General features: G+C 38.5%; 1 protein-coding gene across 1 annotated transcript in view; it reads left to right on the top strand.

Annotated features, from left to right (window-relative positions):
- Positions 1-22,309, top strand: part of LOC117385948 (phospholipid-transporting ATPase ABCA1-like) — a 260,381-nt gene that overhangs the window by 177,648 nt on the left and 60,424 nt on the right. Inside the window, exons 36-38 of the mRNA XM_055229034.1 lie at positions 5,331-5,500; positions 15,895-16,072; positions 19,878-19,993. Coding sequence (XP_055085009.1) covers positions 5,331-5,500; positions 15,895-16,072; positions 19,878-19,993 — 464 coding nt within the window. The remainder of the gene's footprint in view (positions 1-5,330; positions 5,501-15,894; positions 16,073-19,877; positions 19,994-22,309) is intronic.

Raw genomic sequence — 22,309 nt, 5'->3', positions numbered from 1 at the left:
GCTGTGTAGAGGTGGATTTTCAGTCTAGTCTTAAACAGTGTTAAAGGCTGAGAGAACCTGACAGGTAGGAGGCGCTGTTCCATAGTCTGGGCACTGCCACAGAAAATGCTCTGTCACCTCTGGTCTTGATCCTGGCTTTGGGCACAGCAGCAGAAGTTGGTCAGCTGACCTCAAGGCTCTGGGTGGAGTATAGAGCTGCAGTAACTCCCTAAAATAAAGAGGACCCATAGAGCGCACACATTTAAACGTGGTCATGATCATGCTCTCATCTCTTAGTCTTTGTCAACAGACGAGCTGCAGTGCTCTGGATCTTCTGTAAGCTTTACAGGGAGCCCTGGTCCAGCCCCATATACAAAGAATTGCAATAATCCAGATGCAACGTTACAAATACATGGATTGCTTTTTCAAAATCCACCTGTGGAAGGTAGAGAGTTCACCAATTTTGTTAAGATTGCGGTAATCCTGGAGTTGGTCATATGCAACCTTCTCTAAAACCCTAGAAACAAAAGGCTATTTTGAGATGGGTCTAAAGTTAGAAAGAAAATCTTGGTCAAGATTAGGCTTTGTGATGAGTGTCTGGACCAGAGCATGTTTCAGGGTAGTAGGAAAACAACCAGACGTCAGAGACAAGTTTACCACATTAGCAATATAAGGTCCAATAGACTCCAAAATCCTGACAAAGGATCAGATTTTGTGTGAATTGTGGTTATTTAATTGTTGATTTCCATGCTCTGCCGTAACACAGACACAGGCTTATATACATCCAGGTAAGCTCTTAGTAATTAGTGTAAAAGTGTATTATAAAGCTTTTCTGGTGCAAAGGTTCTCCATGGAGATGCTATTACTCTGCTTGAGAAAGTCCACATTATGGCATTAAATTTAACATATCCAAGGAGACAAGCAGATGATGCCACCAGGTCAAGTTACAGACCAGATATGTTGAGAGTTAATCCTGCTCACAGAAAGAATACATGGCTTTGAATGTACTTTTTTGCAACTGAATAAATGCAAGATGTAGAAGTTTAAGGCCAGACAGTTGAACCAGGAAAACACAATAACATCTCATAACAGACCCCTGGTGGACCCCGAACCAGAAAAGTATACTTAGTATCTTAGTAGCAGTAATGGTAGTCTCAATTATGATAGCAGTAATGGTAGTAATAGTATTTTCAATTATGACACATGAATCGGTACAATTATTTTCCTCTGTACACTTTTGCTAATCCTTTAACTTATCACCTTGTAGGCTTAAGTATATTCAAAGCTATTGCTGTTTTCATGAATCAGACCTGAGCTTTAGACCTTTGAGGAATTTAAAAGATAAAAGGCTGTGATGGGGAGATCGTATCAACTGCTGCGTAAGCCTGTAACTGACTTGACTTTGGGCTGGTATTTATCACATTGTGGGAACTTGCGACAAAATCCAGGTCTCCATGTTGTAAATCCTTTCTTCTTAATCAGCAAGATTATTTAAAGTTCAGATAGAGTTAAATAGGTTACAATTAGGGTTTAGGTTAATGTTTGGGCAAGTAGTAACTATGGTTAAATGAGCACTGTGCAACTTTTTGATCACATAGAAATATTATAGCTTTGCCCTGTATGTTCCAAAGTATGGCATTAAAACTCATCCCTGTCATGAATATTCAATCACAGGTGTTTTTACTGCTCAAAAATATCTTGATAAACATGCATTCTTAGTTTGCGCAAACCTGCCTCTCCACAGATCTGACCTGTAATGTGCCCTGGTGGAGTCAGCTGCGTAGAGAAAGACAATTGTGTCATACTGTGGAACTTTCTAGGCTGAAGACAATTAGGTGGCAGGCCAGAAAATATACATAATGCTCTTTAAAGTTAGGATCAGTCTCCAGGAAATGAGTGCAAGTCAATGTAATGTCCCCAAGAAGCACTGAAACACTAATGTGTGCGTGCGTGTGTGTATGTGTATATGAGTGCATTTATTTTTTCTCTGATGCACAGCCGTTCTGTTAGACTGACACTCAAACACCATCCCAGTCTTAATTAGCTCTGCGCGATCAGCAGGGGGCCCCAGTCTCTTTCATCCTTTTCTTCTGAACACCCCAGATGCCGCACATTCGCAGGAGAAGGCCTTACATTAAAAAGGAAAATGGTAAAAATAAATAAAATATAAAATAAAAATACAATCTTTTCCTCTTCCTCGCTGCATCTAGCACGCGCTGGTTCTATGGGACTCCTCCAGTCACAGTAAAAACCTTTATCTCCCATTGAATAGAAAGTTCTGTTTGTTCTAGTCTTATAAAATACTGAGTGTAATTTGAGCTTTAAATTGTTGAAGGAGCATGTTTCTTAGATTGAAAGAAAGACATTTGATCTCAAACTGAAATCTGTTTTATTATTTATGATCTCAGCGTCTAACTTTCCCGGCGGTTATTGAATTATTGGTTTATAGAGTCGGAATGCGGTGCTTATATTGCTTAGATGGGCACTTTGTATCTTTTCCGGTTGGAGCTCGCCACCTTCTTGTCTCCGTGGATATTTTATTGCTTTGTCTGTGATGTCCCACAGTGTAGCATTTAGCCAATTTAGCCAATTTGCAGGTAAAAGAGGTGGGCCTGCTTAATGTAAGAGCTATAGATTGTATATATAAATGGACATAGCTGAACTGCTATCCGACACATTCAAAATAGAAAGTGATCATGGGTGCGCTTCCGGCTCCAACGACTCTGGCTCCATTTCACTTTACATTGAAAAATTGCCACCCCTTTCTCTGTAACTGCTGCGTTGAGCCTCATCATTTTGGTTTTAAAACAGACAAATCAGGTGCCTTCTTTCCTCAAGGTCGCTCCCGCTAGCGTTAGCAAACGGTTGGATTGACAGCGTTGTTAAGTGCACGCCCTCTGCTAAACCAGTGGTGCGGGAATTATCTTCAACAGCCTGGCTTTTGATTGGCTCTTTGGTTGCTATGATATTCACGGTCAATACTAGCCTCGATGAGCTTCATTTTACTGGAGCTGAATGCTATGGGTGACGTCCACGTGTCCATTGTAGTTTTTTCCAATAAAAACACAAGTAATTGAATAAAAACAAAACTCCATCAGAATTTTTTTTTTTTTTTTTATTACACCAAAAAAGTCAAAATGAACTGCACCAGAACTGAGTTGGGGAAAAATGGCTTTTGGCTGTTTTTCTTCCCAATAATGGAGTTTCTTTCAAGGACAATCAAAACTGGATACTTTGGGGGCCACAATTGCAATTTAATAATTGGGTAACAAAAAGTTACACTCACACCTGCGCTTGTTTTTAATGTTTTAAATGGACTTATGTACTTATTTGTTTGTCTGTATTTTTTGTATTTGAACAGGGCACCCATGAAAAGGAGTCTGAGTGCTCTCATTGGGCTCTACATGTATAAATAAAGTAATGAAAAATTTAAATAAGGTGTTTTATGCATGAACTGTATACTTTTCAATATGTATTTCCCCAAAACACGAACAGCTACCAAATCATATCTGACAAAAAGTACTAGTTTAGACACGTTACATACAACTGCGTTCTCCGTGGCCAGCTCAAATGGAATTACACAGGTCGTCCTCATACTGTGGAGAAAGCTGTTTGTCGCCGCTGCAGAATCCATTCAGGACAATATTGGCTGCACGGTGCTTTTAAGAGCCTTTAACAACACCTGATTACATCAACACCAGCTATCACAACACACCAGCCAGACACTAGCAATTATGTGCCTTTGAACTCTCTCCCACCTGCGCTCCCCGTGTGTTGTCGCGCTCAAAGCCAAATAAAGAAACAAACATCTCCAACTGGGATGACACCAGTTGTCACAGAATGGGTCTTTGAAAATGGGGGCACACCGAGGCCAGCTCTAATTGCTAAGTAAAGTTTGAAAAGAAAACGTACCTTTAGTTAACGCCAACGAGGTGTAAATTCCCTGTAATTACTGCAGTGTGTGTTTATTCATCACTAAGTGGATAAGTTTGTCAGTTGCTATGACTGGTTTTCAGATGACGTCACAAAATTCTATAGGTCAATGTCATTAGTATTGTAGATCTGTCACAATAGCACATTTTGAAGTTTGATATATTGCGGAAGTAAATATAGACGATAATACTGAAACTAATTTATGCCACTGACGTAATAACCCAAAATCAGTTTTTTCCGTTTTTTTCTTCTTTATAGGGGGGGCATGATAGAAAATAATTGAGAAGCACTGCAGTAATGCAAAGAAAATGTGCACAATAATATTGTCCCAACAGTCATACACTGCTTGGCCAAAAAAAAAAAAGTTGCCACCTGGATTTAACTAAGCAAACAGGTATGAGCCTCCTGCAGTTGGTCAGGTCTAGGTTCGGCAACAGTCTGTGCTCAAAGAATGAGGTCAGCTGACACCTGAATATACTGAATAACCAGGTTATTCCATCAATGGATTTTTACTTCCCTGATGGCACAGACATATTCCAAGATGACAATGCCAGGATTCATTGGGCTCAAATTGTGAAAGAGTGGTTCAGGAGCATGAGACATCATTTTCACACATGGATTGTCCACCACAGAGTCCAGACCTTAACCCCATTGAGAATCTTTGGGATGTGCTGGAGAAGGCTTTGTGCAGCGGACAGACTCTAACATCATCAATGCAACATCTTGGTGAAAAATGAATGCAACACTGGATGGAAATAAATCTTGTGACATTGCAGAAGAGAAATCGAAACAATGCTACAGCGAATATTAGACTGTGACCTGTTTTTTGGTGGCGACTTTTTTTTTTTGGCCAGGCAGTGTATATTGAATCATAACTCTATATAATAATTATCTTCACATTTTATTTTTACTGCACTGAAAAATGTATAAAACGTGTCCTTACTGTGATCAGGTTGGCTTTTCCACAAAAAAATAACCATGAATTGGCCAACACCTGTTTTTTTCCATAAACACGTGGTTCCTTTGGCTAGAATATTCCACAGTATGGCATAAAACATCAAGTATGGCTTTAATATTTCCTTGGAATTATGTAGGTGGCATGCCATCTCCAGAAGTTAAAGTGTTACTTTAAATACAGATGGGGACGGCTGAAATGCATGTAATCACTTTTGTTTTTTTTTTACTTGTTGTGATACCGTGAATTCTTAGGTCCAGTCACTGATAGAAATGATCAGGTTCAACATTTGTGAATTGCTCTTTTGAATATTTCATGGTAAAGTACAATGTTATTATTAATAGGGAAAACTGGCTTCTGCCCCCATCTGGGAGTATGAAGTCATTGCATTATAGAGTCAGAAAATCACCAATGGTATTTCTGCTGTAAATGTTTCATCTTTATGTATTGTGACCCTGGACAGGTGTGGTTCTATAACGAGGCCTGGCACAGCGTGGTCTCCTTTTTAAATGTTGCCAACAACGCCATCCTGAGGGGCAACCTGCCAGTGGGACAGGACCCTCGCAGCTACGGCATCTCTGTGTCCAACCACCCCCTCAACCTGACCAAGAAGCAGCTCAGCTCTATGGCTTTGTAAGTATGGATCGTGTCATGCAAAACTGTCTTTTATGAACTTTTGACAATCTCAGTAGGGATGGTCCATTGTGGATTTTTTAGCTGATACCGTGTATATGTCTTTTGCTGTGTCCGATAACCATATTTAATGCAGAAAAAAGTAAGAAAATTCATAGCAAGACCCACAAATTGATGTTAAGTTATAGTTAAGTTCACAAATTTACTACGCTTTTGTAAAAACAATAACAAAATGTATTTATCTGGGCTATAAAACCATTTGCTGCATGATTGTGTAAACATACAACACACTTTTTAGCCAAATTGCTTTACTATTTCCATTTTTCCTCATTAGTCTGATGCATTGAGGACAAACTGGGAATATCACATGGGCACAGAGAGACGGTGGTTCATCTTAACATACATACTTATACTCACAATATACTGTAAATATTGGTAAATATTGCGTACATTTTCATTGTCAAACCAATAATGATATCTACCAAGATCCTCATTTATCACTGATTCAATGTCAAAGCATAGAAAAAGTGTGCATGTGTATATTGCTTAAAGAGGAGGAAGTATAAACGGACTTCTTGGAGTCGAATACTCAGCCCACAAGCATATGCCATCCATCTTCCTGCACGACAATTTCCTATAAATAGAAGTATACCAAATAATACACCACAACTTCACAAACCTGATGCGATGTACAGTAGTTTCAGAGGCAAAACTCACGTCGATTATGCTGTGGCAGCACTCTGAAAGGGGTGTGATTAGTACAGCGAACAGAGGAAGTGGAGACTCTGAATGTCGAAAACTAAAGTGAAACTTCTTGAACATGTTAATATGTTGTTTTTGGCGAATACAGCATTTTCAAAACTATAAACAGTAACATGGTGATCTAAATATGCCATAGAAGTAAATTATCCCTAGATTTCAATTGACTTTTTATTAGATTTTCCTTAGATTAGATTTTTTTATGATTGGAGCACAGAGATTAAATAGTTGATCCTATATCTTGTAATATATCTGTACTATTTTGTGTTACTAATGCAAGACTAATTGAATACCTCCTTCCTCGCCGTTAGTGTAAAAATACTACCCTCCGCAACTCATTTCCAGTCTTTTGTGTCTGGCTATAATCTGGCTCTCAAAAACAAGGCAATTGTGGCCTTTAAAATGAGAAATATACATTCAGCACATTTCTTTTTACAATACAGATTTATGCAAAGGGAGAAGAGTGATTGTTCGCCAAGCAAGGACAGAACAATGAAGCTAGCACAATGAACAGAGAGCAGATGACTACGGGACAATAAAATGGGAAGCGTATGAGACAGATAGATAGATGGAGGATTTGTTTGAGTATGCACAGATTTGGGGGGCCCCTGGGAACCACTGTGGAGGATATAGCTTCTTTTTTTCTTTTTTTTTTCCTTTTTCCCTGGGCTCGGAAAGAGAACAGCTCCCCACGAGAGTCGGAGATTAATGACGTGCTAAATCACAACATAGTGCCTCATAACATATGGATCTATCGTCTGTGCCGACTGCTTTCTAGATCAGGAGCCAAATATTTCAAACTAGAGAGGATATACAAGTGTTAAAGGCGTACTATGTAACTTTTCTGGTGAAAGTCCGCCACCTGCTTGTTGCCGTGGAGATGTTACTTGGTTTGCTTGGAATGTCTCCAGATCAGGAGTCAAGCGTTTCAAACTGCCACCTGCGTTTCGCCATGACTTTAATCTCACCCATTGCCATGGAGACAAACATGCAGGTGGCACCGTCAGGCAATGTTACAGGTCATATCTGTGGAGAGGTGAGTTCAATCACAGTAAGTATGCTTTTTTCAGTAGTGTTTTTGGACAATAAAAATGCCTCTAAGTGAATAATCAGATAATAGACACGTTTAATGCAATTCATATAGTGCAAAGCAAAAATCGGTACTGATATATTAATATGCAAAATCGGCATCTGGCAGATCTTCTCAGAATGTAACATGATAAAAACAACTACTAATTTTAAAAAGAGGCAATAATATGTTTTGGGCTTCTTTATTTTTTTACCTGTAAACGCACAATGGGGCTATTTTGTCTTTCCATGAATTACTAGATAATAGCGGCCACATTCAAAGCAGACCCTGTGTCCACATTGTTCAACAGCATAGATAAGAGCACAAGGAAGGACAGCTCACTCCAGTAAGCACTTGTGCTGCTGAAATCGCTTACCGCTGGGAATAAGGGAATTGATGAAAAAAACTGAGAAAAATACAATTTGCTAACAAGTGCACGTTTAAATTGGAAGGATTGTATGAAAGAATATTTTTATAAGACCTTCATACTGGAATTGGAACATGTACTCAAAGACAAATATCGAAAGAATGCATTTACTTCAAAATAATATTCCTTACCAAGTAATGATTTGAGCAAAACTTATCTGAGGTTTGAAGGACAAAATATTAAAGCAACAAAGGAGTTGACACATTCCTGGAGATGACACATCATCTGTATGATGTCATGGAAATAGAACATTAAAGCCCCTTTGGAACATTCTCCATGGAGATATATACTTTTTATTCCATAGTGTGGAATATTATATAACCAAATCTTTCTCTCAAAACTTCTGGTTGGTTTTGTTTTTCAGTGCAATAAAAATGAAATATCTATTTTTTTTTTTTTTTTATTTAAAAAAAAAAAAAAAAAAGTTACATGCTGGGAGTTTAAATAATGTATTAAATCCATTCTGAAAGGATAGCTTAGATTGAGAAAAAATATCATAACCAAAAGAGTGATCATACTCACAGTGAGTATGATCACTCACTCATCAGTAAGAATACTTTGAAACTGTAAACATGACATTGCCATTTGTTATGGATCATGCGTTTGATCAATGGTGGGAGGTAATGAAGTACAAGTAGTAAAGTACTGTACTTAAGTAGAATTTTTAGATATCTGTACTTAAGTACGTTTTACAGTGGATACTTTTTTACTTGACTACATTTGAGAGCCAGTATCTGTACTTTCTACTCCCCTTTTTGAACAGGACTGAAAAGTGAAAGGTACTTTTCATATGATTTCAGAGGTTATTTTGACCATGTTCGTGGAAACATCCTGACTAAAATTTTCCAGCTCAAGCTTCAGCTTTGAGCAAACAAAAATAAACACATAAAATTCATGAGAAAATTTAAAAATTGATTCGAGGTTGTGACTGTTGACCAAAATTAAACAATATATTTACATTTAACACTGTGTGAAATACTTTTTACTCTGAAAGTAAATTTTTAAACAAGTACTTAAATACTTTCACTGAAGTAGATTTTTATAAAGAATACTTTTACTTGAGTAACTTTTTACATCTGCATCTGTACTTTTCCTTTTTTTTTTTTTTTTTTTTTTTACAAAATTGAGTACTTCTTCCAGCATTTCTTTTGATGAGGACACCTGGGCAGAATTTCCATCTGTCTCTCATTTAACATTTACTAATTGAATCCTGCTCAATATTTTTCAACTCAAATACCAGAGTCAAGGACGTTTGAAGAATCCCGTGGAATATTTAGCATAGTTTCTTGTCACAAAATCTGGTAGGCAGAACATAATTAGAACTATGCACTTCTCTTACAGTCAATCAGACTGAATAGTGGGAGAGAATAGCTTAAAGAATTTATGTACCCTAAATTTCGGATTATAAGCAGCTACTTTTTTTCCACGCTTTGAACCCTGCGGCCTATACAGCACTGCGGCTTATTTATGGAGTTTTTACTGGATAACGGCCCCTGGGGGGTGCTCTCTAGCTGTAAACGTAAAAGTGAGAAGACGTGGGGAAAGATTCTGCTCTGAAGAATTCACTAGTTTTGATTTTGAATGATCATTTTGCGCATCATGAAATGGATATGATGCAGTTTTTAAGATAAAGAAGGAAACAGAGCAGGGGTCGGCAACCTGTAACACGCAAAGAGCCATTTGGACCCACTTTCCACATAAAATAAAACACTGGGAGCTGCAAATACTTTTTGACATCTAAAATGAAGATAACACTGTGTATAATAATAATAATGTAACGGAATAATGTAGGTTTTATTTTCATGGACAAGCCTTCTACACGTGGCAGATAAATATGGCAAAAATAACTTAAGTGCATAAAAAAAATACAACTCTCCAAACCGCTGCATCAGTGGGAGCCCTGCGCTGATTATGTGATTATGTCTACTCTGCTGCGCAGTTTCTTTCAAAAAAACAAAAACAAAAAAAACCTCTAAAAGCGTACCGTTTAATCCCAGGTGCTTATTCTCCATGTGCCAAAGCAGTTTTGAAGGTTTCATTGCCTCATTTGCTTTTCCCGCATATTACGCAGAGCGGACTCTGTGCGTGAGAGTCACCTTTAGCGACAAATCCAGATTTTAAGTAGGTATTGTCTGTTAAATTTATCTTTGTTTTTCTTGGAGGTCGTAGTCTCCTCTTCTGGCTCCTCAGTTGTCCTTTTCCCCTTTGTTAAAAGCTCTCCAAAGACTTTTGTTTTGGCTCATTTTCACTCGCTTGTGGCTCTACTTTTGGGCGTCGTGTCTGATGTGTTATACGTGAAACGTCATCGTGGAGACAAGTGCAGATAATAAACTTGCTACTACATCAAATAGATTTCTGTGGCGATTTCCAGTAGGATTTTCATGATACATCTATAGACGAGCTTATTAGTGTGTCATTAGGGACGGGCGAAAGTTGCTCCTGACCCCTGTGCGCACAGCGTCTGAAAATCAGGGCTCTTTACGCAGGACTGTGAGCTGTGTCTGTGTCTGTGAGACGTGAGACGTGAGCGGTGTTTGTTTTGAACATTGTTCCGTGAGTGTGACGCTTATTTTGAGCAACGAAAAATAAGAAAATATAATTTTATTTTAATAATCTTCCTATTTAAACTACAACAAAAAAGAGCTAACACAAATAAAATACACTTCAATTAAATACTTAAAAGTTATTTTCCCAAGCCACGCAGAGCCGCAGTATGAGGCTGAAAGAGGCGCATGCGGCTCCGGAGCCGCTGGTTGCCGACCCCTGAAATAGAGCCACTGCACGTAAGCTCGGCATCAATGAATCCAACTTGGTCAATGTAAAAAGATGACAAAAGTTTTCAGAGGAAATAAAAGCAGATTTTCCGTGTTGGTGCAGTTTTATTTTCTAAACCTGCCGATGTGTTCATCCCGTGTTGATGTCGTGTTGGTGCCAATTTTCAGGCACAGTTTTAAAAAAGCGTGTCCATGCACCGTCTTTCTGTGTAAATATCTCATGTTACAATATGAAAACCTGCGGCTTATATTCAGGTGCGGCTTATATATGGACAAAATTGATTTTCTCTTCAAATTTAGCTGGTGCGGCTTATAATCAGGTGCGCTCTGTAGTCCGAAATTTACGGTAATTTGTTCTTGAGCAAAGACTGAACTACTAACATGAAAATAATGAATGAAAATAAACTGTAAGAAAGCTCTAATCATAGAAGCTTTTGTAATGGCTTCTGATTTTAGCAAACCCATTTAGACATAACTTGAACTTTTACTCAACTTTTTCTCCTCCTTGTGTAACTTAATTTCCAGTAAATGGCACATTCGGTTATTTTATCTGGTGACACGTTGCTAATGCCATGTTGAGAATTGGCAGAGGTATTTTCATTATCGCTACCATAGTCCAATCGATGAATCATTATAATGACTTGTTTCCTCTCCAGCTTTTGGGAGCTGAAATTACAACCTGTCCTCTAATCTGTTGTGACATCCCACTCCAAATCTAGTGGTCTTGTTATCAATTTTAACGCTTCCAATGTCACAGGCACAGAATTGCGAAAACATCTAAAAAGTAGGTATTTACTTCTCTCCCAATTACACGCAATGTTTCAGCGAGGCGCCATTTTCTCAGTCGTCTCCCCAAATGTCAGACTTTGGCACCATTTGATTATGTAAATGTCTGTATTGCCTCTTAATTGTCAAGATATGTCAATTTGGCAGCTGACAGAAACTTGTGCTCATTCCACTCGGGTGAATTTGAGGCATAATTTAGTTGTAATCAGTCTTGAAAATTGTCTTACTCGTGGAATACACTGGCATAAACATACATCATGTAACCGCGCTTCCATAAAACTGGGAAAAAAATCATTCCTCATGCCGAGACGGTGTTGTTTACACCACAAAACGGTCTTAGTCTGAGTCAAATTAAGAGTTTAAAAGGTAAACTCCGACAGTTCATTCAGTTATTTAAAGAAGACCTACTGTGCGCGTAGCGAAATGACTTTGCATCGCTGCCAAATCTTGCACGCATCATTGATTAAGAAAATAAAATTGAAGAAGTAAGTACAGAGCAGTGGGCGTATGCTGGTGCTGTTACATGGCGTCTTGAAAATAAGCCATTAAAGATTGCTTAACCTATTGCGGCGGATGCTATCGCCGCCGATGGATTCACGGTTGCGGACTTTCCATTACCGTAACTCCACAACCTATTGTGCTCTCATGTAAATTCAAACGGCATCTCAAAGTAGAGACACGGGGCTCTTTAAATATGTTACTTATTTTACCATAGATTACAAACTCATAAGCTGCAGAACTTCAGATATTCTTTAGTAGAAGTTCCAAAAAATACGACCTTGCAAAATCAATGTCTTAGCTGTACAAACGCCTGATATTTCTTTATAGGAAGAGCTGTAAAAAAGTATAATATTCATAATCTCTTGTATAAATGGTGATTATTGTTCATATATGTAATTTAAAGTCTTTCTGAGCTGGCCAGACCGTTTTTTTCATTGTTTGCTTGCATAAAAGTTACTCAAAAGTACATTCGTTTTTAATATATTTTTTCTACTTAAACTGGTATCACACACTTATTTGATGCATCAATGGAAAAATAAGAATGGATTTGTAAAATAGAGGTAGTTGTGTGAAAAAGGGCAAAAGTACATGTTGATACCTCCTTTAACATAATTTTTATGGCTAAAAAAAGAAAAAAAGTCTAGACGAGCTACAATGGTCTATAATGTGCTCAGTCCTTAAAAGGTTAAACATGCCCAAATCACTCTAAAAACAACTCCAGGTGAGTATATGGCGAGGAAAAAAACAACTATAACATGGCTAAAATCTTAGAAAAGTCGATTTTGCTTTCATCATTTATTGTGTTGGGTGATTCTCTGTTTTTAAAGTTACACCATGTCATTTTTCACATTCCAAGTTGGTCTCCATGGAGATTTTATCATTTTCACCTGGTATTAAGTCACCCTATCTAACATTTGTTCAGTTATGGGAGTTTTCTGGGTTTTTTACAAAATGGTCATCCATCCACAGATCCATGGAGATAGAGAAATTAACTTCAATGCCATACTGTGGAATATTCTAGCAGTAACATGTCCACGGAGACAAGTGGGTGGCAGACTCTCAACAAGAAAAGTTACATAGCACAACCTTAATGAGTATGGCACGTTTCAGCAGAAGTACAAAATATTTCACTGCAAGAAACACACTTAAGTCATACATGTTTCACCATTGAAGTTACTTAATGAATACATGTTATTAGCAGTCCGTTTGTCCTATAATTTATTCAAATGATCTTTGTTAGTTTGTCCCTTCCCCTACAAGCCCACACAGTTCTCACACCCCATTTAAACGTCCTCCCACTGCGGAAAGTCAATGCTTCTTAATTGCGTGTTGTTGCCACTGATGGATACAGCCACTTTAGCCAAGCAGAGTAACTTATTTAATATGCTAATTACACGGCGGGGCATCTGATACACATTATCTTGGCCTGTGGGTGGCAATGGGGGTTAAAGCATACGCCTCTGCTTAATCTCATGCTAATTGAACGGTCATGACTAAAGACGATTAAATCCAATTCCATAAATGAAAACTAAATTGGTCATTGTGGAAAAAGTCTACGGAGGAGAAAGTTAGTATCTTGTCTTATTATGCCTAGTTTTTAATTTATTTATTTATTGTATTTTGCTTCCTGCAGCAGATATGACATGTTATCTAGAGGTAATTACGTAACTGTTACCTAGCAACTATAATGTGGACAAGGACCAAAACTAAACTTCTATGGGGTATTAACTGCTTACACATAACTTTTTTAGATCACCTTGTTACCTTTTAATGTTTTGAAAATACTATATCGAGGATCGGAGCTCTGCTGTGCTGTTGCAGACACCACCTTTGAAGCTGCACACGTGAGTCCATGTGTTCACGTGAGAGCTATTTGTTGGCTTCGGTAAAAATAAACTCTCAACAGAATTAATCCGGAGCGCCACCGGACTGTGCATTGTGCGGTTTGAGCTCCTCTTGTTATTTTGAGTTATACGTAATACTTGCAGCCACCAAACTGGAGCTCTTATGGAATGGTTATTGTTGTGTGGGAACATGAGTGACGTAGGCTTGTGGGCTGAGTCTTGTTCAGGCTTGTAACTGTAAGGTGAGTTTGAATAGGGCCTAGGAGAGATCGCTAAATTAAACATCAATTAAATCAAACATGCATGGACGACATATCAAACCACTTCAGACATGTTTTTGATGAGGGAACAATGTTATAACCTGGTAGAATGCGGCAAAAAGTTGATTCTGTTCGGTACCTACTCTTTAAATCACTGTTTAAACCAGGGGTGTCTAAACCATGGCTTGGGGGCCAAATGCAGCCCTCAGACCAATTTTTATTGGCCCTCAGGTCTTCAGTTACACTGGCCCAATTGATCATAATCAGTACTTTTTATAGCACATTTGAGTAATTCTACCAGTATAACCTAAAATATATCATATTGCCTTGTCATACAGACCTAAGATTAATATTTCAATTCTTATTTCAAGTATGAAGTCAACACTATGTAAAATGCACCTGTCTGAAGTGTCCACTGTATTGACCACTGGTCTGTGGCCCTCCGTGTTGAATATTTTTCAAGATGTGGCCCTCGGTGAAAAAAGTTTGGGCAGCCCTCGTTTAAACTGTCAAAAAAAATTCCTTCCTTCCCTGCATTTTGGATAGGACTTTCCATGTTGATGAACGCAGCGCTACTCCCTGTATTTTTGTACTTCTCAATGTTTTTCCCCAATAAACTGCCACTTGACAGATGTAAAACTACGATAAATATTTACCACAAGTACTATCCCATCAAACTAAGGCATAATTAGAAAAAAACATGAAAAACAGGCAAATGCACTTGAAGTTTTCAGTAAAAGTAAAAAAATATTATATTTATTTTCACCACTCACATGCCCCAACCTAGTCATTTTCGCACTAGTGTCACCATGAGAATTATGACTTTCTTAATGGGGATCTTTGGGTATACACTGGCGCCCACTGAAATGGAAAATCAGGTCGTGGTAGTATTCCCTTAGAAATAAATGTGAATGAAGAGAATATTACCCAGGAAGTTTAATCAGGTTCATTGAAAGCATGAGACCATTTCATTTAAGATTTCATTCGAGCTAAACCTCCTTATTGCATTTCATATGGGTACATTTATTCAAAGTGCTGCGAGGAGGATGGTTTTCAGTATTAGGGAAGGCCGTCTCGTGCTCTAATGCAGCTGTGTTTTTGTTGTTTTTTTTAATAGTAATTTTGAGTACACACAAAAAGAGATATTCAAATATATGCCTTGGCTCAGCTTCAAGATGTAAACATACTTGTCATCAACACTAAAGTAATTACACCATTTATAAAGCTAGATACGAAGATTAAGGCTAGACAAAAAACAACCCAAAACTGATCTCAAGTAGGACTGGATAATATTTTAATAATAAAAAAAAAAAATGGCTTTCAATTCTAATTTCCTGAACATCAACAAGACATACTTTTAACAATTGCCCTTAAAAAAAATAATTCAAATTCCAACCTCTAAAGTCATCCGCTCCAAACCACATGCTTTTATTGAATATTAGAAATGGCTGAGTTGCATTAAAATTTAATTAACTGCACAAACCTAGTTTCAAGTCTGTTTATATTTATTCCATTTTGTAGTGAAATTAGTTTGTAGTTTTGGTCACTTTTTCATTCAGTTTAGTCTAAATGAATTCACACAACCAAAGGATTGAAATCAATATAAATTAGCCTCTAGCTCATGTTTAAAGGTCGTATATTATCCCAAATGGACACTTGTGAGCTTTAAACTTGTTATAATGCTGTTACCATTTCAAAAACAAATCTGCAGTTGTGTTTTGTTTCATTCACACATGCACTTCCTGTATTACCACATGACATCATAAGGTGGAGTGTTTTCAGTTTGAAGAAGAACTCAGCCTAAATATGCAGGTTTTTTGTGTTAAACATGTGTGAATGAAACAAAACACAACTCCGGGTATGTGATGAGGAACAAATTATAACATAGATCAGAAAAAAGTGTAAAATGGACACTCAAATAAGCACATATGCTCTTAAAGGTCCCTCTGCTCACCTTTGTCTTCTGTCTCCCAGGTTGTCCAGCGCTAACGACACCGTGGTTTCCATCTGCGTCATCTTCGCCATGTCCTTCATCCCGGCCAGCTTCGTCCTCTTCCTCATCCAGGAGCGCATCTCTAAAGCCAAACACTTGCAGTTCGTCAGCGGAGTCAACCCCACTGTGTACTGGCTCGCCAACTTCGCCTGGGACATGGTAACTGCAGCAATTGACAGGAGACGTGCCAATTGGTCAACACGCTCACACACTGTTGTCACGATACTAAAACGTCCAACTCGATTCTGATACTAAGGAATAGACCCCGATACTCAATTACCGATTCTAATACCATAATGATAGACAATAGAATGTGACACTAGTTTTCGTGTCAATTAGTGTCTGATTGTCACTACATTTGGCAAGTGTGTAACCTGCACTCTTACAACTTTTTTTTTTTTTTTTAAGTACTGCAAACATAACTGAACCTGGGTTGCCAGTCCCTTAACCTGCAGATAGAAGACACAGACATTTTTTCAGTATATTGACCGGTCATGTGTCAAAAAAAAACTCTGTTCTCGACACGCTGTTTACCAAAAAGACTCAGGACAAGTGTTACTCAGCAGTTTTCCTATCATGCTTATCAGTAGAACAACAGTCTAACACTCAAACACAGACATGACCTTTCTTATCGTTCAGGTTACACAGCTATTGACCTTTCACCCACACCCTCGTTTCTTGTTTCTAAATTCAGTTACTTTTCAACTTAGTTATGCATTTCAATTACACAAGCTTGTAGTTTTCCATCACACCCCGTTAGTCTCAAAAAATATAAGCATATTTGTATTCACACATGCCTCAGGTGAAAGCTCAGAACCTCAGAACTGTATTTTAGCACTGAATCTGGCAACCCCAAATCATTTTAAGAAGCAAAACACCAAATTATAGCATAAATAAATGTGACAACATAGCCAATACTTTTGTAATTAAGAACACATCAGCATTACAGTTGTTATCAGTAAAATCAATATTTGTTTTGAAGATGTCTACCTCGTATCTAAATCAGATGTGTGTGTAATCAGTCGTTCCACATCAAAAGAAAATTCTGTTCTGTCAACTGGAAAAAAAATTTAAGAGTGAAGTGTTTTGTTGAGTTGACAGAATTGAATTTTCTTTTGATATCTAAATACAGAAAAATAAACTGTCAATTTGAAATAAGCGTAGCATCCAAATACGGAAAAAAAATACGAGCTGAAAGTTGCAGTATGTCTCAAATAACAAAAGATAATCTCATTTAAAAGTTGCAGCTATTGCTCTGGTAAAGGTTTTGGTAATACATAGGTTGCAAAGGGACAGAGGTGGGTAGAGTAGCCAAAAAAATTGACTCAAGTAAGAGTAACGTTACTTCAAAATAATATTACTTGTGGTCTAATAAATTTCTAAACTAAGAGTAGTCTGTGCAATTTCTCAATCGTCCAGGTGTGAAAAGTAAAATTCATATCTGTCAACTGGATAAAAAGTTGTAGGAGTGAAGATGTTTGGCTGCTCATCCAAGCCGCCTCTTCAGTTCTGGTCAGATTACTGGTGGACACTGCCTTATAAAACAATAGTACTGGCCAGTGTGCTGATAGGTGTGAGGGCACTCATCATCGGCCTGAATGATTACACTAAGTAGGACTCAGGCACACTTTACACTTATTGTACCTCATTAGACCTAGCCTACAAAAAGAAACAGTAAACAATAGGTGTGTTAGTTTCAGTGCCCACCAGTAATCTGACCAGAACTGAAGAAGCAGCTTGGATGAGCAGCGGAACGTCTTCACTCCTACAACTTTTGTCCAGTTGACGGATTTGATTTTTTCTTTTACTTTTAGAAAAAAAAAAGGATTGAGGAAAACTACTACTCAAGAGTAACTTAAAGAATAACTGTAGGGACAGAACATCTGATTTATATTTAAGTTATGTAATTTGAAGTACAAAACATTAAACGAAGCGCAAAATCTTGTACCTTCAAAGGATAGACACAAAAATCTGAAATAATAATGTTCACAAATGCATAAATGTTCAGATCATGTAATATTGTCAATATAAAGCTTTTCTCACTTGTAGATCTACTTACAGCAACCAAAAGTAACCAAAACTCAAGTGACAGTACTATTATTTAAGTGAAATATGACTTAACTAAGAGTAAGAGTAAGTATGAACCCTGAAAAGTAAATGTAACTGCGTGAATATCACTGAGAACTACCCACTGCAAAAGGATGAGAAATTCGGACCGTTGTCATAGATATTAACAGGTCAAACCATGGTTCTGCATAAATCCTTATTTCACCCTTATTTGATTATTTCTCTCTCCTCTTTTTCCTACCTAACTATATTGATAAAAACCTGCATTTACTCTAATTGGTTGTGTGGCTCTGAGACTCCTGGTGCATTGGAAAAAGCAGTAGATATTGGCTGTCATAATTATCAGCGTTGTCTATTCCTGGTCGGTAGCTTTATAGGTCATCCCCCTCCGGCGTAATGGAAGTAAACATTTCATCAGATAGCTTCACTCAAGACGCAGTAGCACAACACTCGTCATTATAAAAGGATGAAGGTGTCTTGGTGCACAAAACAAACACACTTAAGAAGAAAATGTGGTAGATTGGACCCTGCAGCGATCATCTGTTGAACTATTCCAGGGAATCTAGGTACAAAGATGTGTTAATATTTTATCTTGAAGGGTAAACAACAACAAATGATATTACTCAAGTAGAAGTACGGAGTAGTGAAAAGTATTTGCGGAAACTACTAATAGAAATTGTAACAGTAACTATCTGGACATAACATCTGATGCAAAAATTGAGGCTAATGTACAGTAATTGTAATGACAATACATGAAATAATGGACAAAATCTGGTATTTTCCAAAGGATAGATCACAAAAATAAAATAAAAATCACAAAGAAATAAAAAATAAAATAAAAATCACATCTGAAGGAGGGCTGCAAGAAATACAAATGTTCAAATTATTTCATATTGTCAATGTAAAGCTTTTGTCACTTATAGACTTTATGAAAATAGGAAGAGTAACCAAAACTTTGAAGTATAATTGTACTAAAGATATATATTGCGCTTGTGTCTGCTATGCAGTTATAATCTATGACATCCATGGATTATTATGTTATAATTTGCACATTTTCAATCGCATTGTTCATCTCAAATGACTAAATAAAAGAAACAAGTTTGCTGACTTCCGCGTTAGAGAGTTGTGGTGCCCAATGGGAGCCGATGTTGCTGTAAACCAGAGATGTCCAAACTATGGCTCAGGGGCCAAATGCAGCCCTCAGACCAATTTTTATTGGCCCTCAGGCCTTCAGTTGAACTGGCCCAATTGATAATAATCAGTACTTTTTACAGCAAATTGAGTAATCCTACCAGTATAACCTAAATAACATCATTGCATTGTCATTCAGACCTAATATTAATACTTCAAGCCTTATTTAAAGTATGAAGACAAAACCATGTTAAATGTTCCCATCTGAATTATCCAAAGTATTGACCACTGGCCCTCTGTGTCAAATATTTTTCAAGATATGGCCCTCGGTGAAAACGTTATCGGCCCCTACTATATATAACTGGAAAATACAGTAGTGAGTAGCATTTATTTATTTATTTTTCATTTGTACCAAAATGGCTACACAACGCTGCCTGATCCTACGCGTATCATTGAATAAGAAAATAAAATTGTAGAACAAAGTAAGTACAGCGCAGTGGGCGTATGTCGGTCTCAATGAAAACGGGGATTGATCGGCAATATGGCGTCTTGGAAATAAATATATACTCAAATATGCATGAATCACTCCAAAAACAACTTTGAAAGGGTAAAGGAGAACGAAAAACAACTATAACATGAATCAAAGCTCTGTATAGTTGATTTTGCATAATAGGCCTGCTTTAAAAAACTCAAGTAAATGTATTTGTACTACCCACATGTGATTCTTTGTATTCTAACAGCTCTTTCCCATTGTTTCTTTTCACAGTGTAACTATGTCATCCCATGCTTCATAGTGGTTATAATCTTCCTGTGTTTCCAAACCAAAGCCTACGTCTCTCCGCCTAACCTGCCCGCATTAATCCTGCTGCTCCTCCTATACGGGTGAGCAGACCGTATCCTGTAATATTGACTTTTTCATTTTTTATACATGCATGTTTTCAATCTATTAAACCCCTGCCATCACCATTAGCAACACAAAATCTCTGAAACAAATGTAAGTGCAGCTAAATTGAACATGAGCTGCAAACATTGATTTTAATGTTGCGAGTGTGGTTTTAGGTGAGTTAAAGGTTGCGCGGAGCATTGTTTTGAAAAGCCACTTAAAGATGGTGCGAAAGATAGTGCCATTATAGGTCACTGAAAACATTGAATTAGCAGAAGTCATGCAAATCCATTAGCACACTTAACACTTTAAACTGCAACACTAGTTATTAAAAAAAATGGAAAATTGAAACGATTGTAAAATATTAAAGTGAAACCACCTAAAACCTGAATGCTGCAGTGTGTTCCAAATAACAAAACAAGTTGAACTAGTGCTCTGATCAAAAGCTGGTCATCCATATGTTGCAGAGGGTTGGGAAATTGGACTGTTGCCATAGGAATTAACAATTTAAATCAAAATATGGCAAATTGCAGACATACACCGAATGGGCTCGTCTCTAGATCTGAACTTTTATCTTTGCGCGGTGACTATACCTGCTTGTCTCCATGGAAATAGAGTGGTTTAATGCAATAGTCTGGATCATTCAAGCGAAGCTATAAGATCTCTATGGAGACAAGCCCTCCGCTGGGAAAATTTCCATAGTTCATCTTTAAAACTAGCCTCCCCATGTTCTTATCTACAAACATGGACGACTATAGAATCATCCCATGAAAGTCAAAATTTAAATAGGGAGAACACATTTAAAACCATCACACATTTTTAACTCACAACCAAATTTGACCATTGTAAGTCACAACCATAGAATCTATAAAGAAGTGGACTAAGGGAGTGTGACGTTAAATGAGGCTAACAGTTATAAGGGAAAATTCGGAGCCGAGTTCCATATTTGGAGTTCCGACAGCGAGTATCATAGCAACCAAAGAGCCAATCTGAAGCGAGGCTGTTGAAGGTAACACCTCCCATCCACACAACTGGTTTAGCATAGAGTGGCGCTTAGCAACGCTGTCAATCAAACCTGTTGCTAACGCTATCGGGAGCAACCTCGGGGAAAGAAGGTGCCTGATTTGTCTGTTATTAATGTTCGTATTTTATTTACGGACACAATAGTGAAATAAAAATACCAGGATCATGTAGAGCGGGTTAATATGAATGTTTTAAGATAAAAGCGTGCAAAATTTTTCTGTAGAAAGTGAACTGGAATCACAGTCGATGGAGCCAGAAGCACGCCCATGCTCACATCCTATTTGAATGCGGCTGCTAGCAAGTTAGTTTTGTCAGTTTGTCAAATACAGTCTAAGGTCACAAGGTACTCAGGTTCCTTCGTAGCACTGTCTGCATTTCACAACTTTTTCCATCCATCCATCCATTTTCTTCCGCTTATCTGGGGCCGGGTCGCGGGGGCAGCAGTCTAAGCAGGGACTCCCAGACTTCCCTCACCCCGGACACGTCCTCCAGCTCCTCCGGTGGGACCCCAAGGCGTTCCCAGGCCAGCCGAGAGACATAGTCCCTCCTCCCGGTGGGACATGCCCAGAACACCTCCCTAGGGAGGCGTCCAGGAGGCATCCTGAGCAGATGCCCGAGCCACTCAACGTGTAGGAGCAGCGGCTCTACTCCGAGCTCCTCCCGTGTGACCGAGCTCCTCACCCTATCCCTAAGGGTGCGCCCGGCCACTCTGCGGAGGAAACCCATTTCAGCCGCTTGTATCCGCGATCTTGTCCTTTCGGTCATTACCCAAAGCTCATGACCATAGGTGAGGGTAGGAACGTAGATTGACCGGTAAATCGAGAGCTTCGCCTTCCGGCTCAGCTCCTTCTTTACCACAACGGACCGATACAGCGACCGCATCACTGCAGACGCTGCACCGATCCGCCTGTCAATCTCACGCTCCATCCTTCCCTCACTCGTGAACAAGACCCCGAGATACTTGAACTCCTCCACTTGGGGCAGAGACTCACCACCCACCCGGAGAGAGCAAACCACCTTTTTCCGGTCGAGAACCATGGCCTCGGATTTGGAGGAGCTGATTCTCATCCCAGCCGCTTCACACTCGGCTGCAAACCGCCCCAGTGCCTGCTGCAGGTCCTGGCTCGAAGAAGCCATCAGGACAACATCATCTGCAAACAGCAGAGATGAAATCCTGTGGTTCCCAAACCAGGCCCCCTCCGGCCCCTGGCTGCGCCTAGAAATTCTGTCCATAAATATAATGAACAGAACCGGTGACAAAGGGCAGCCCTGGCGGAGTCCAACATGCACTG

Source organism: Periophthalmus magnuspinnatus, chromosome 18, assembly GCF_009829125.3.
Source record: "Periophthalmus magnuspinnatus isolate fPerMag1 chromosome 18, fPerMag1.2.pri, whole genome shotgun sequence".
NCBI lineage: Eukaryota > Metazoa > Chordata > Actinopteri > Gobiiformes > Gobiidae > Periophthalmus > Periophthalmus magnuspinnatus.
The sequence above is the reverse complement of the archived record's forward strand: the minus strand, read 5'-3'. Positions and strand labels throughout refer to the sequence as shown.